Below are 12,892 nucleotides of genomic sequence, written 5' to 3'. Positions count from 1 at the left end.
AAGGAGGAGAATACAATGCAGAGTATTAAAGCCATAGGACTTCACAGCTTAAGGCAAACATCTTTAAGCAAACACATATTAAGAGTATCTGTTAGTATGTTCTAATGACATGATTACTAAAAATGCAAATCATATAGAAAATACATTTCTAGAAGAAATCTGAACAGCAGAAGATCATCCTGATCATTAGGGAATATCAAAGAAAAGGAGAACATAACAAAAAAAGTTAGTTAAGAAAATTAGGCTGTGGGTATTTATATGGGGCAATAATTTCAAGTAGACTATCAGTTGAGAATATGAACAGTAAACATAGTACAGTATAAAATATAAAAAGACAGGATAGAACTGAAAAAAGCAATAATCATAACTTGTGAATGACAAAGAAATGACTTTACTTTTAAAAGACAAAGACTAAATTGGTCTTATCCTGCATTAACATGTTGCATTTTAACTTAATGCAGTATTCTCTCCCTCAAAATTTGACTAAGCTCCTGCTGCATTTAAAGAATTGCAGATATCTTCTATTAATATCTACATATCAGTGTGCCCATTAACACTCCTTACCTCAGTTTACAAAAGTTTAATTAAATTCTATCTGATTCTTAATGTGTACTGGAATGCATCCAAGAGGAAAATCAAAATTACCAATGACTAATTATGGCTTATAGTAATTTAAAAGCCACATAAGACAGCATATAGTGAAGCTCCCTCAAAATGCAGAGAATTGCTAATACATAATTTCTTGGCAGAGTGTAGGGCTTGTACAATGAACGCAACTAAGTAACTATGAACTCAAAAAAAAAAAAATCCAAGTAGCTCATTCATGAAAAGTAAATTAAACTTTATAAACAAATGTGCTTCCAGGCTCTCCTCCTCAGGGCAATATTAAGCTTAGCTTAGACTGCAGTTTACAACTGAACTCTTTAGAAGAAGTAAAAAACCCGCTGTCATATATATCAGTGTACCTAACTTCTGCTTGATGAAATACACAGGAGAATAATTATTAGTTATTTACACATGCACATCTTTCAGGTTTGTAATTATAGATGAACTGGCAGGAAAGACAGAGGGTTCTCGATAATACTCACTACAGAGACAGTTCTGGCAAAAGATCTCTTTAAAATATGCACAGGTTCACTGGTTTGCTGTTTTCCTTTGGATGCACTGCCATCACTTGTCGGCAGCCTGGAAACACAATTTAAGAACTGACTTAAAATCTGCATTAAGCTTTACTGTTTCTATTGTTCATTAAATAAGTGGAAGAAAAGTTTAATAGTATTATCCTGAAATGCTCAGTTTCAGCACAATTTCCTCCACTTCCCAGTATTTCTAAACCAGCATCAATTATCTTGATTTCTGTTCAGCTTACAGCATTCAATTAGATCAAGATCTAAACACATATGGAATTAATACAGGTATATATTGTACGTCTTTGGATGGCATTTTTAAGATTAGAAAAGTTATTCCTCAAAGAATCCTGTTTTCTTAGTATGTGTAGGCCACATGTTCATTTGTACTGTGAGATGTCTGTGCATAACAAGCACTCAAAAGCAAATCCTTCTTTCTTGTCAGTAATGGTGGAGGTAAAATCAGTTCACACCTCCCGCAGGCAAACAGAGGTGGGAGCATACCTTTATCCCTTTAATTCCACTCAAACTGCACTCCAAAAAGACAAAAGCTTTTGGACTATAAGAAAGAGAAGAGGAGGGTGGGAAGCAAAGGGACACTTCAGCTAATATCTTGAAGAACTCTAGCTCCTCCTAAGTAACTATTTTCTCTCTTTGTCTCCTCTGTCTGTTCTTAACTCTGAATTGCATGGGATATTGTTTGGAGTCACTCAAAGTATCAGAAGTGGGTGCCAAAGTCCCTCACAATAAAAGCAGAAACAATACAGGCAGCACCTGTGAATGCAGCACCACTCCTGCACTGCCACTTGTGATGGAAGTCCTTTGTTCAAGTATAAACGGAGCTTTAGATGGCTGCTCAACAAATGTCGGTGATGAAAAGATTCTTAAGCAACAATCACAGAATTAGTTTGAATATCAGTAGAAGGAGTTCTGATCACTGAAGAAGGTTTCATTTGGGCTCATGCACAGAAAGTCCTAGCACAAACTATTAATCATTTTGGTAATTTCTATGGAGAGTTGACTGTACCCAAAGGCAAACCTTGAGGCCCCTGAAGGGAGGACATGGCTGAAGAGCATTTGCAAGTCCAGGAAGGACTGCCAACTTTGTTTGTCTGGACAGAAGGGGTCTATGGACACAGAGCTTATCTGCAGAAGTGAGCTGTTATTATAAGGGACCCTGAAAAGGACATGGTAAGAGGACAGACAGAGAAATGGTAGGAAGGATTGGTAGAACTGGTATTGGAAGAATTGGTATTACCTCATATATAGCTGAGTTAATCTGAAAAAGATGCTGGCAATACGGTGAAAGAGTTCTTGCTTTTTTAAACAAGATAACATAACATTTGTCATGGGAATAGTAAATTTAGAGTAACTGTGAGCATAATTTATTTCTGGTTGTCATTAAAATCAGTGTGAAAATCTGTCTGGTAATATACTGCTGTTAAAACTGAGTCCTGCTAAACAGAATACTTCCTAACTAGCCAAAAAATGGAGCTTGCTAGTCTATAACATAAGCATCTAGAGAACAAAGAGACACTTTTAAAATGATTATTTAAAGTCACAGAACATAATATATGAAAAATGACCTTTTAAAGAAAATTACAGAGAAACAGATACTGTACTTATCACTCTTCTCAAAGATACTTCACACTTCCCCTACATTTCTCATATTCTGATTTCCTTAACTTACTACGATAATGATGTCATGAAACATATGCTTACTTTTACGGGGCCTCTGTTTAAAGAACTTATCAATAAATTGTTCTAAATGCAGGTCAAAATATTACCTGTATAGTAACTGTGGAATCTGCCCTGCATTAACATCTGTACCATTATTTGATTTCTTGGAACTTTTAAACTGAAAGACAACACTGGAAGAAAAAAAAACAATTATTATTCAAGTAATACTAAATCTGTTCTCTTGCATAAAAATAACGAAAAAAAAAATACCCATCATCTGTAGTAATAGAGGCCTGTCCATGAGATCCACAATCACTGCTAGGTCCCGACACTCTTGCCCAGGCTACATACCACCAACCAGCTTGTAAGAGCACTGGTTCATCAAACATCATTGCATACTTTTCTCTGAGAAGAGCAAATTTTGGAAAAGGTATATCTGAATTAGTTTATAGAAAAATACTTGGCAAATGAGATCCTGTTTACAAAAGAAAATTGAATATTAATAGATTAAAAAATTAAAGAGAATTAAGATAATGTCTCAGGCATCTATTTATATCAAACATTAAAAATTACTTTACTGAAAAAACACATTGTTGCTTTTTATTTATTTATTTATTTATTTAAAGTCAGAAGGACCTACAGGTGCCTAAGCCCATCCTGGACTTCAAAGAATCAGATAACAAATGCCAAATACAGTAAGAATTACTACTAGAAGTAATATATTCATTGTAAATTTTTACTTCAACTTCAGAAAATTCTGGGTTATTTCTTTTTAAATGGTAAGTTTATACACAAATTTTAAGGAATTACACATGAATGTTTAAGAAACTAATAAAGTATATATTTAGAGGTCATGATAAGTAAATATTAAGCCTAAGAGAATTAGCCATGGATGACTTCATCAGTAAACTCTTTCTCAGCAACAGGGAATCAGAAAGCCACTAAAACAGAGCTGACCCTTTCCAGATGCACATAACAGTTCAAACAATAACTGCTTCTATTTTCTGTGTCTCATAATGCGCTGAATTACAACATAACCCTTCTTTTGATTATCATAAATTCAGGCTGCAATTTTAATAAGTTTAATGATGAGTTCTTTAATGCAAATACACATTTGTTTTTGAAAGCATCCTTTTGACAGAACTATTCAAAAGAACTACAATGTTTTGTTTGTCTTGTCTGCTCATCACATGAATACAGAATTGGACTTTGATTTGTACGTGAGCAAGTGTCGGTTCTTTTTTTTTTTTAATTTAGTACCACAATGGCTTCAAGTAGTATTTGGTGTTTTACTCCTTTCCCTGACACACTTACTTTGTTTAGGTAAAAGTTTTACGCCACACACATACAGGTGGCAACAGGTTGCCCAGAGAGGTTGTGGAGTCTCCATCCTTGGAGATTTTGAAAAGCCGTCTGGACATAGTCCTGGGTAATATACTCTCGGTGACCCTGTTTGAGCAGGGGGGTTGGACTAGATGATCTCCAGAGGTCCCTTCCAACCTCAATCATTCTGTGATTTTGTGATATACTAAAAATTTTAATGATATAGATCATCTTTGTTTATATTTAAAATAATTTTAAAATGCATATGAAGAAAACGTCTTACCTAGCAGCACAATCATATGCTAAGACATCTGTTTCAGCCAGAAGGTCCCCATCAGTCTCGTGGTCCCCTCCATCTGGACCCAATTCAAACAACTGATGGAGTTAAAAAAAAGAAGTCTTAGGTGTTAGAAACTTCATAATACCACTTTTTGTCTGTCTGACATTCTGAAAGTTTCTACAACTATTCTTCCCCCCAAAATGATGGCTGGTTTTCTAGACAGGCAAATTTCCACCTGGAGGTCAGGATTCTGTAATATCATTTTCTGTTAAATAAATAATACTTAACACTGGCCTCCCAACCTTGCACCCCAAAATACTGTGATCGACCATCTAAATCTTGCAGGCAAGTCAAATACAGAGCAACTAAAAGAGACAAAGGATTACCCCAAGAAGCTGTTTTTACACAGCTTATACAGAGGAATGTTTCTGAAGAAACCATAGCTTGATTCCATATCTAGTGGAATGAGTCTTAAGGTTGGACAGAAGGTAGAGACTCTCACAGATTGAAATACGTTGGAAATACAGTCAACTAACAGGGACAGCTTGATTGTTTAGCAGAGCTAGTCAGTACTAGCTAGTTGATGACGAGGACAGAAACTGATACCTTTCTCAAAAGAACTTGGACCTCCTACTCAGTCAATATAGTTGTAGTTACACAGTTAGATTGGTTTGAAAAAGGCCTACGATATGTATCTGGGACTTCTCTTGTAAACTTCTATTTAGTACACAGTGTATCTGTGGTAAGACTGGCAAATGTTATCTTGTCCATAACCTAATCCTAGACAATTAGAAAAAATTTGGAAAAAATAATACATGAGTGTTTGACGGGGTTATCACCTCCCTGTTTAGCATCCAAACATGAGTCATGCTTTTTTTTTGGTTAAGTCACTTAATCTTAATCATTTGTAATTCTCAGTCAATGTCTTAAACCAGACTAAAGCATAACCACTTATTTCAGATTTCCATTTTTTTCCTACACAAATGTTACTGCTGACCACATCCTGTTAATTTCCCTAAAACAAACCTTAATAATTAGTAATTCTACTCATTTGAAAACAGAAAAAAAGATCTCAGCAACCATCTAAATGACAAAAACATGAATAACATATTCTGAATGCATACATCTAATACAAATCTCATACAGATATTAGCTCCTTCCTTCTCAATGTCGTTCAGGAAGTTTCTGAAATCCTTAATAAATGCAGGAATTCAAGTTGCTTATCAGAAACCAGACTTCTCCTACAATCACAATATGGGTTTATATGTGCTTTTCTATTCAAACCCAGATTTTTTTTAAATTATTATTCTTTTAAATCAGCACATATGCTCAGGTCCTAACTATCTATGTTTGGCACAAAGCAGAATTAAGTATGATGGGTGACATTACAATTCACTCTCAGTTGAAGAATCCCAACTGAGAAGCCATCCAGACAGCAGCCTGAGAAAGAAAGGGTAGGGATGGCAGGAAATGACAGCCCAGGTAGACCATGCTTCTGAAGGAGTTTCAGCTAAAGATGAACACTCTCCCATTTTTGAGAGGCAGTCCCACATGCATCCGGACATAGTAGATGATTCTAACTTCAAGCCCACCACATCTAAAATTTCTGCAGGAGGACCTCAGAGACCTTCATGCAAATATATCACAAAACAATTCTACCCACTGCCAGAAGACACCTGAGATGGCACAGCACTTAGTGAAGGTAGGAATGGGTCACTGGACAGTTCAGAATAGTAATTCTCAATTCTCTGTCTCACCCACCTTACGTACATAACATTCATTACTTCTCACTGAGGAGCCTGCTTCCTGTTCTACTATTAATGCTTTAATAAACAGTAAATTACTCACTCATCAAGAAATAAACTTAAAGTTGTAGTTTTAAGTGGTATTTCTGAAGTTTTGATTTTGAGAGATAATTCTGTTTTTTAAAAATATCTTACCTTTATCTTAGCAGTGTATTCACCCCTACCTCCAAAAAGACCAAGACCACCTAACAAAATATCAGTATCAGCACAGAAACGGATAGCTTCTACTGAGTGGGCTGAATAACCCCAACCTCCTCCATGACCTACAGAAAAAAAACACACAACAAAAATACAGTTAATTTATATTAAATAGTCTTTTATGCCACAAGCCTAATTAGCTTACGCAGTAAAACCTTACTGTGTACATACTTTCAAATCTGTTAACAATGCTGTAGTCTTCTTTAGAATAAACTTTCATTACTGCTTGAGTCTCTTCTTCTGTATTTGCTACACCCATTTTTAAGTCCTGCATAGCAGCCAACGTATCAAGACAACCTAAAAGAAAGCAAAATCAAGAAACAATCAAAATGTCTTACTGTTGATTATAATTGGTGAAATGGAAATGAATACTAATAAAAAAGATCGCAGCAACAAAACTGCTTTGTCCCTAAGCCACATGTATGCTATTGAGTATCACTTTAACTTTACTAGGTCAGAGGAGTCACTGTTGTAGAACCTAAGGTTTGCTGTTAAAGACCAATTTTATTTAATCAGTTCATTTTCCTGATTAACCAAGAAACGTGATTAAATCTACTTTGTGACTTTTCCAATGGCAAATAAATTGCTAGCAACATACTCACTTTTTTTTTATTTCCCATATTACCAAAAAAGAATTGAAGTAGCACTGAATTATGGGCAGATTTGAGAACCTTCATACAAGGCATTTTGTTTCATATACATGGAAATCTAACATGGCCTCTTATTCTGACTTGGATACAAAAAAGTACTGTTCAAGTTAAATATCATTGCGTCTCTAACACACAGTGAGGGACAGAGGACAAGGAACTGATCACTCCTCACAATCATGGAATAAGTAACCTAGGTAATTTCCAAAGCTGAGCTTTGAAGCATTGAGTAAGTAACGTATGGCCAGTTTATACATGGATACAGTGAGACTATTTTTTGTTTCAGTATGCTTTTCTGACCAGAAAGGGAAATCATATTACTCTTAGTTTCTGATTATACAAAACTGCAAAGAAGAAATTCTAATTATTCTATATTTTCTAAAAATTGCATATTTGAAGGATTTTTCTGTCTTTTGGAGACTCCATGGTAAATTAAGCAGTATTTCCTATGTTTTGCATATTGTTAAAAAAGATTAACTAGGAAGGTCTTTTACATTACTTCTGCTTACCTCTAGTAGTAGGTCCAACTAGAACTCTAAAACCCTCTAGCATCATTAAGATGGCAGAAAACAATGATTCTGATTAAGTGTCAAGAGCAATGATGAAAGATTATTGAGTGAACTTTTAACTTGAAAGTCAGAAAGCTGTCAGGTTACAATTTATTTAAACATGAAGTAGTGTGCTTTTATTTCATTTAAGCTTCTGACTCATTAACTATAAATGTATACCTAGAATGTGCAAAGCTGCATGAGATCTGGTGGTTAGAGCTTTGGAACCTGTTGGTAGAGCAAGTTCTGGACTCAAAATACTACACCGGGATTGGATGTCTGGAGCTGAAGGAAGTCTGGAATCGGCAACTACAGCATTGTAGCTCCACAGTTCCCTAGCATTTGGTCGAAACCTAAAGCAAGACAAAACAGAGTAAAAAAGACCTTTCACTTACTAAAAAAAAAAAAAATTATCTGACAATTACATTTTAGAAACCATTTAATGTAAAATGTAGATTTGCTAGTACAAAATGTTAGAACTGAACACCACTACGCCAAACATAAACTTTACTAGATCAAAAAACTAGCAGATGGAAAAAACAGAAATATTCTTGTTATACTTCAAGTCAAAAAAATCATATTATGGGTTTACAAGTTTCAGAAAATATTAGACACTTTTCAAAGCTAAAAAATATTAAAATGGTATAATCTATTAAGAAGCATGATGTGACTAGCAAGGTACTAGATATAATGGCAGATGTGCTAAAGAACGATAAAAGATGCCAAGTGACAGTAAAAAGGTTACTCATCTTAAAAATATTTAAAAAGATCTTGAGAAATCCAGCATGTTTTGTTTGGGCTTTTTAAATGGATTCCATCACACTGTGAGTGTTTTAAGAAGGATTATAGACGGCAGCATAAACAAGGAAATACAAGGACTTTCTATATTACAGATCAAGAAAAATAAAATAAAAAGAATTAAGTCTTTGATATCACTTTTTAAAGGGAAGAGACTGTTAGAAGATGCAAGCCTAAGAGTGTTCTGACTAAAAGGAAATGAATTTTTTACTTGATATACTGGACTAAAAATCCAAAAGGAGATAAGATTGCCTAACCAACTGAGAAAGAAATAGTTTTAACTAAAAGTATTGTAGGATACAATAAATAAGCAGGATTTCAATGAGTTAGCAACATCTAAGTTTATATATAAGTAAGTATACATACATATACACACACACATATACATATATATGAAATGATTTAGCCATGTGAATTTCACTACTGACTGAAAAAGCCATAGAGCTTTAAAGAAAATCTTTAAAATCTATGTAATCAAGATTGCTTGTTTGCACAAAAGAACTGCCCCAATCATTTCAACAGGCATGAATAAAAATGCCCAGGAATAATAATTAATACACAAATTATTTCACTACTAACCAGCATATTATTTAACATGTCTCTTCTCTAACCTGTTTTAACATTTTCTGTTAAACAAACACAGGATATAACTCAGAAATAAATCTGGAAACAGACACTCCAAAAATCCATTCTTCACAGTTAAGTCCTTAAGCTCTAGACTTTCTACAACACAACAAGGTATCACCTCAATCCTCATTTATCCATAACAGTATCTTTAAGTTGCTTTCTTAGAATGTGAAACACATGGATTTGAACTTCCTTAAGATGAATAACCATTAGTATGTTACACCAAGTTGAATATCATCACCTGACTTTTTTCTCCCAACACTGGATGCTGTCCAATGGCCATCAATAACTGCACTTTTCACAAATTCTGTCTTTCAGTGCGTTTTAGTCATGCTGACAATACACGCAGAAGAGCTTTAAGGGACTTGGGTGGTACCCTTCCTCACTTCAGATCTCAACATAATTTAAGTAGTGGCAGCTAGCTAATGAGACTCCGACAATCCTGGGGATGTGCACAGCGCAGGACTACAGTCGCCCAAGAAACTTCAGAGGTCATGAAGGAACATGCTTAGCAAGCATACCAGCTTCAATGTTAAGTGGCTATTAAGTTCTTGAATCTCAGTTTTGGATGAAGGCATCTAAAATAGCATGCAGGCAGCCTATGGACACAATGATCTTCTTTGGTCCTACATGATACTATCTTTCTAGATGAATGTAGACCAGTTGGTTCCCTGCTTTACTCTAACTGTAACTGATAATTTTTGTATTTAAGTCTTCGAATAGTCTAAACATTATCCACCACTTGCAGCCAGGTAACATTTCAAAATTCTCTCCCAAATCTTGGCTACTAAACCTTTTTAAAATCAATATAAAAGAATTTGATGTCATGATGCTACTTTGAAAGAAGCGCTTATGACTGATGCCTGCTCAAAGACTCCACTGAATGCAACCAATCCCAAAGACTTCAAAATATACATGACTGTAACTTGTATGTCTATGCTGTCTACATAAGTACTATCATCTTGACCTCTCAAACTGTCAAAGCTGAGAATACGATTACTCCTCTTCACCTATTCAAATGTTTCTCCCTAAAGCTTCAGAGAAGGACAAAGGTTTAAGACACAAAGTTGTGGAAACTGGGTATGACAAGAAAAGTAAAATATTCAATATGGTGTGCAGTAGACAAAGGAAAGACAGGAAAAAATAAGAAATAAAAAATTAGCGGAATAGATCAGTGTGTCCCCAAATATCATGAGAGTGGAATGAATGAGAATGATGCAAAAAGGAACAGAAATCCAAAAATGTAGGCAGGGAAAAGGAATTTGTTTTGGGTTTCCTGGAACACATCATTCAAAAGATGTGAAAAAAGACACACGAAAGACTAAGAGCTGTTTTTCTTTTACTAGGGAAGTGGAGATAATGAAGTCATGAGTAGATCAGGCCCTCCAAGTTATTTTAAGTTAATTCTATACGACGACTTAAATAGCTGTACTGTAATCCACACTTGCCTCCAAATAACATCATAGACAGGATCCAGACACACACCAGATCCTTGAAGGTCTTCCTGTTCAGAATCATTGAATGTTTTGCAACTGCCATCTACTTTGTTTATCAGAAGACATTTAAAAGGAGGAGGTTCTGATATTGAAGCTGGTACCAAACCTAGATCAGGGAGCAAAAAGAACAGAAAAATATGGAGATTCCACTCATTATATGGCATCTTCTATGCATGCAGTAATAATGTAGCAGAGAAGAACATATGTACTGCTACAGCAAAAGGTAGGCCATAGCAAGATTTCAATAAAACATCAAAATGTTAGAAAAGCTTAGACTTTTGTATTCTACTTATGCAACTACCACCACTATGTGTAGTTTAACTAGAGGGAAAGTCAAAATATTAGAATTTACTCCATTCACATTTTTTGACTTGTTGCTCTATTGCTTGCATGACGATCTAATTTTTCTCCAATAATTCTATAAACAGATTTAAAATATTCTAGAAGAGTTCTTGCCTATTATATGCCTGCTTGCAAATATCTCTGATGTAGCAAGCACGTGAGAATTAATGAGAGCTTCATCAATCCGAAGAAAAGTCTGGTCTCCACTCGCTCCAATCCATGTAGCTTTGCGTCCATATTTAGAGCCAATATTAGGCATAGGTGCTGGTTTTGCGTTCCAGTAGGGCATATCCAAAATTGGTCTACCAAGTTGGCCTTTCTATAGACAGAATGCAAGAATTAGTGAATACCAGTAACAGTAAGTCTAATGGGGAAATACTATCAGTAACAGTTTCAGATAAAAAAGTTACTTATTTAGACAGTTTCAACATACAAAATAAGCAATCTGGAAAAAATAGTTTACCACGAAATTACTTTCAGAAAGCAGTGACTACTCTATGTGAAGCATTACACATTTAAATACAAGTAACAAGGTACTCGCAGATTCTTTTCTCTCTGTTCAGCTAGGTTTTTGAATGAAGAACATTTTTTAAACATCTCAAACTCTCCATGATGAAGAACACCCATTTCCATCTTCAGAATCAATTTTAAAAACATTTATTTTGCTTCACTACAAAGTATCTAAATAACTTCAGTCCTAAACCAGGAATGAATTAATACACAAAAACCCTACAGTCAGATTCACTGTCTAAATTCCACTAAGCTCCTCGTTTATACGGACAGTAAGTCATACAGAGCAAATACCACCTAACAATACCTAGAGACTAACGAGCATATCAAATTTGTGCTAAAAAGAGTATCAAGTGCCTAAGCAAGCAGCTCTGCATATGCTCATTAACATCCTGACATGGAGACCTAGGGCCTTATCTTCAACCTACAAGTAGTTACTGAGAGAGGGACAAAGAAGGACCTGTACTGTACCTAACTATCTAACGAGAACTACTACAACAAACCTGCTCAGGCTCCATTTAAAGCATCTAGCGAGAACTACTGCAATAAACCTGCTCAGACTCCATCTACCTCACTCAGACAGAAGGAAATTCATTGCAAATTAATGAAGTCAAGGTAACTTTTAATTTAAAATGCGAGAGAAGAAGAACAGGCACATACAGCTAATACCTTCTGTCCAGCACGTTACACATCTCTCTTTCTACATAACACAGACATCCACAGCAGTGAGTAAGTCTCACTTTACGGATGAGACTGGACACACATGAGCTATTGATCAAAGTGCATAAAGTTAAGAATTAAGAAAACAGGAAGGGTGGTGGTGGGGGGACCTTTAAATCACAGGTTTACTGGAAATTCCCTAGAACACAGTTCTAAATTTCAGAGGGAGCTTATTCACTTCCCATTGAGGGGAACCTAGTAAAATGCACATATAGAGCATGGACTGGAACTTTGAATGCTTCGCTCTATAAACGCGTATTTGTTTTGGGAAAGCAGAGACACAGCACTCAAACACTAGAATACTTCCTTGTAGAAACAAAATTCACAAGTTTTCTAACACTAAGTAGTTTTCCTCTCCAATCAACAGATAGCTTCTTTAGTGAAAAATCAGGATGTCTTAAAGAAATATTTTGAATTGACAGTCTTTGAGAATAAAATTATTTCTACAGTTCTGAGTTTATCAAACCAGAAGAATAAGTACACACAATATTATAAACTGTTTTTCAAAAACATTCTAGCATTTTTCAACACCAAAGTCATTTTTCTAGTCCAAAAGATCTTTATTCAAAAGCTCTTTCAAAACTACTTACTTTTTGATCAAATTTGTGTTCCACATGCTCTATTTAACACAATATTGAAGCAAAAGAAACATTTTTGTTTGGGAGAAACAAACACAAAGGAAGAGACTGATGAGATGACCTAATAAACATAAACAGGAGCATTGCAGTCCGCCTTTAAAAATTTATTTTTGAACTGACTTTGAATAAAGAGAATTCACTATTCAGTTATGC

At 35.1% G+C, this 12,892-nt stretch overlaps 1 protein-coding gene across 16 annotated transcripts in view; it reads right to left on the bottom strand.

Annotated features, from left to right (window-relative positions):
* The window catches only part of MYCBP2 (MYC binding protein 2), a 214,485-nt gene that overhangs the window by 119,835 nt on the left and 81,758 nt on the right, over positions 1-12,892 (bottom strand). For all 16 annotated transcript variants that reach the window (XR_010387199.1, XM_064504730.1, XM_064504731.1 and 13 more), the window contains 9 exons: positions 10,986-11,190; positions 10,482-10,635; positions 7,789-7,961; positions 6,585-6,710; positions 6,351-6,478; positions 4,414-4,505; positions 3,078-3,212; positions 2,915-2,998; positions 1,089-1,185 (listed from right to left, as the gene is read on the bottom strand). Coding sequence is in view for 15 of the 16 variants with exons in the window: in XM_064504730.1 (XP_064360800.1) it covers positions 1,089-1,185; positions 2,915-2,998; positions 3,078-3,212; positions 4,414-4,505; positions 6,351-6,478; positions 6,585-6,710; positions 7,789-7,961; positions 10,482-10,635; positions 10,986-11,190 (1,194 nt within the window). In the remaining variant the exon portion in view is untranslated. The remainder of the gene's footprint in view (positions 1-1,088; positions 1,186-2,914; positions 2,999-3,077; positions 3,213-4,413; positions 4,506-6,350; positions 6,479-6,584; positions 6,711-7,788; positions 7,962-10,481; positions 10,636-10,985; positions 11,191-12,892) is intronic.

The sequence above is a fragment of the Dromaius novaehollandiae genome, chromosome 1 (assembly GCF_036370855.1).
Source record: "Dromaius novaehollandiae isolate bDroNov1 chromosome 1, bDroNov1.hap1, whole genome shotgun sequence".
Taxonomy (NCBI): Eukaryota; Metazoa; Chordata; class Aves; order Casuariiformes; family Dromaiidae; genus Dromaius; species Dromaius novaehollandiae.
This window is presented reverse-complemented; position numbering and strand designations above follow the sequence as displayed.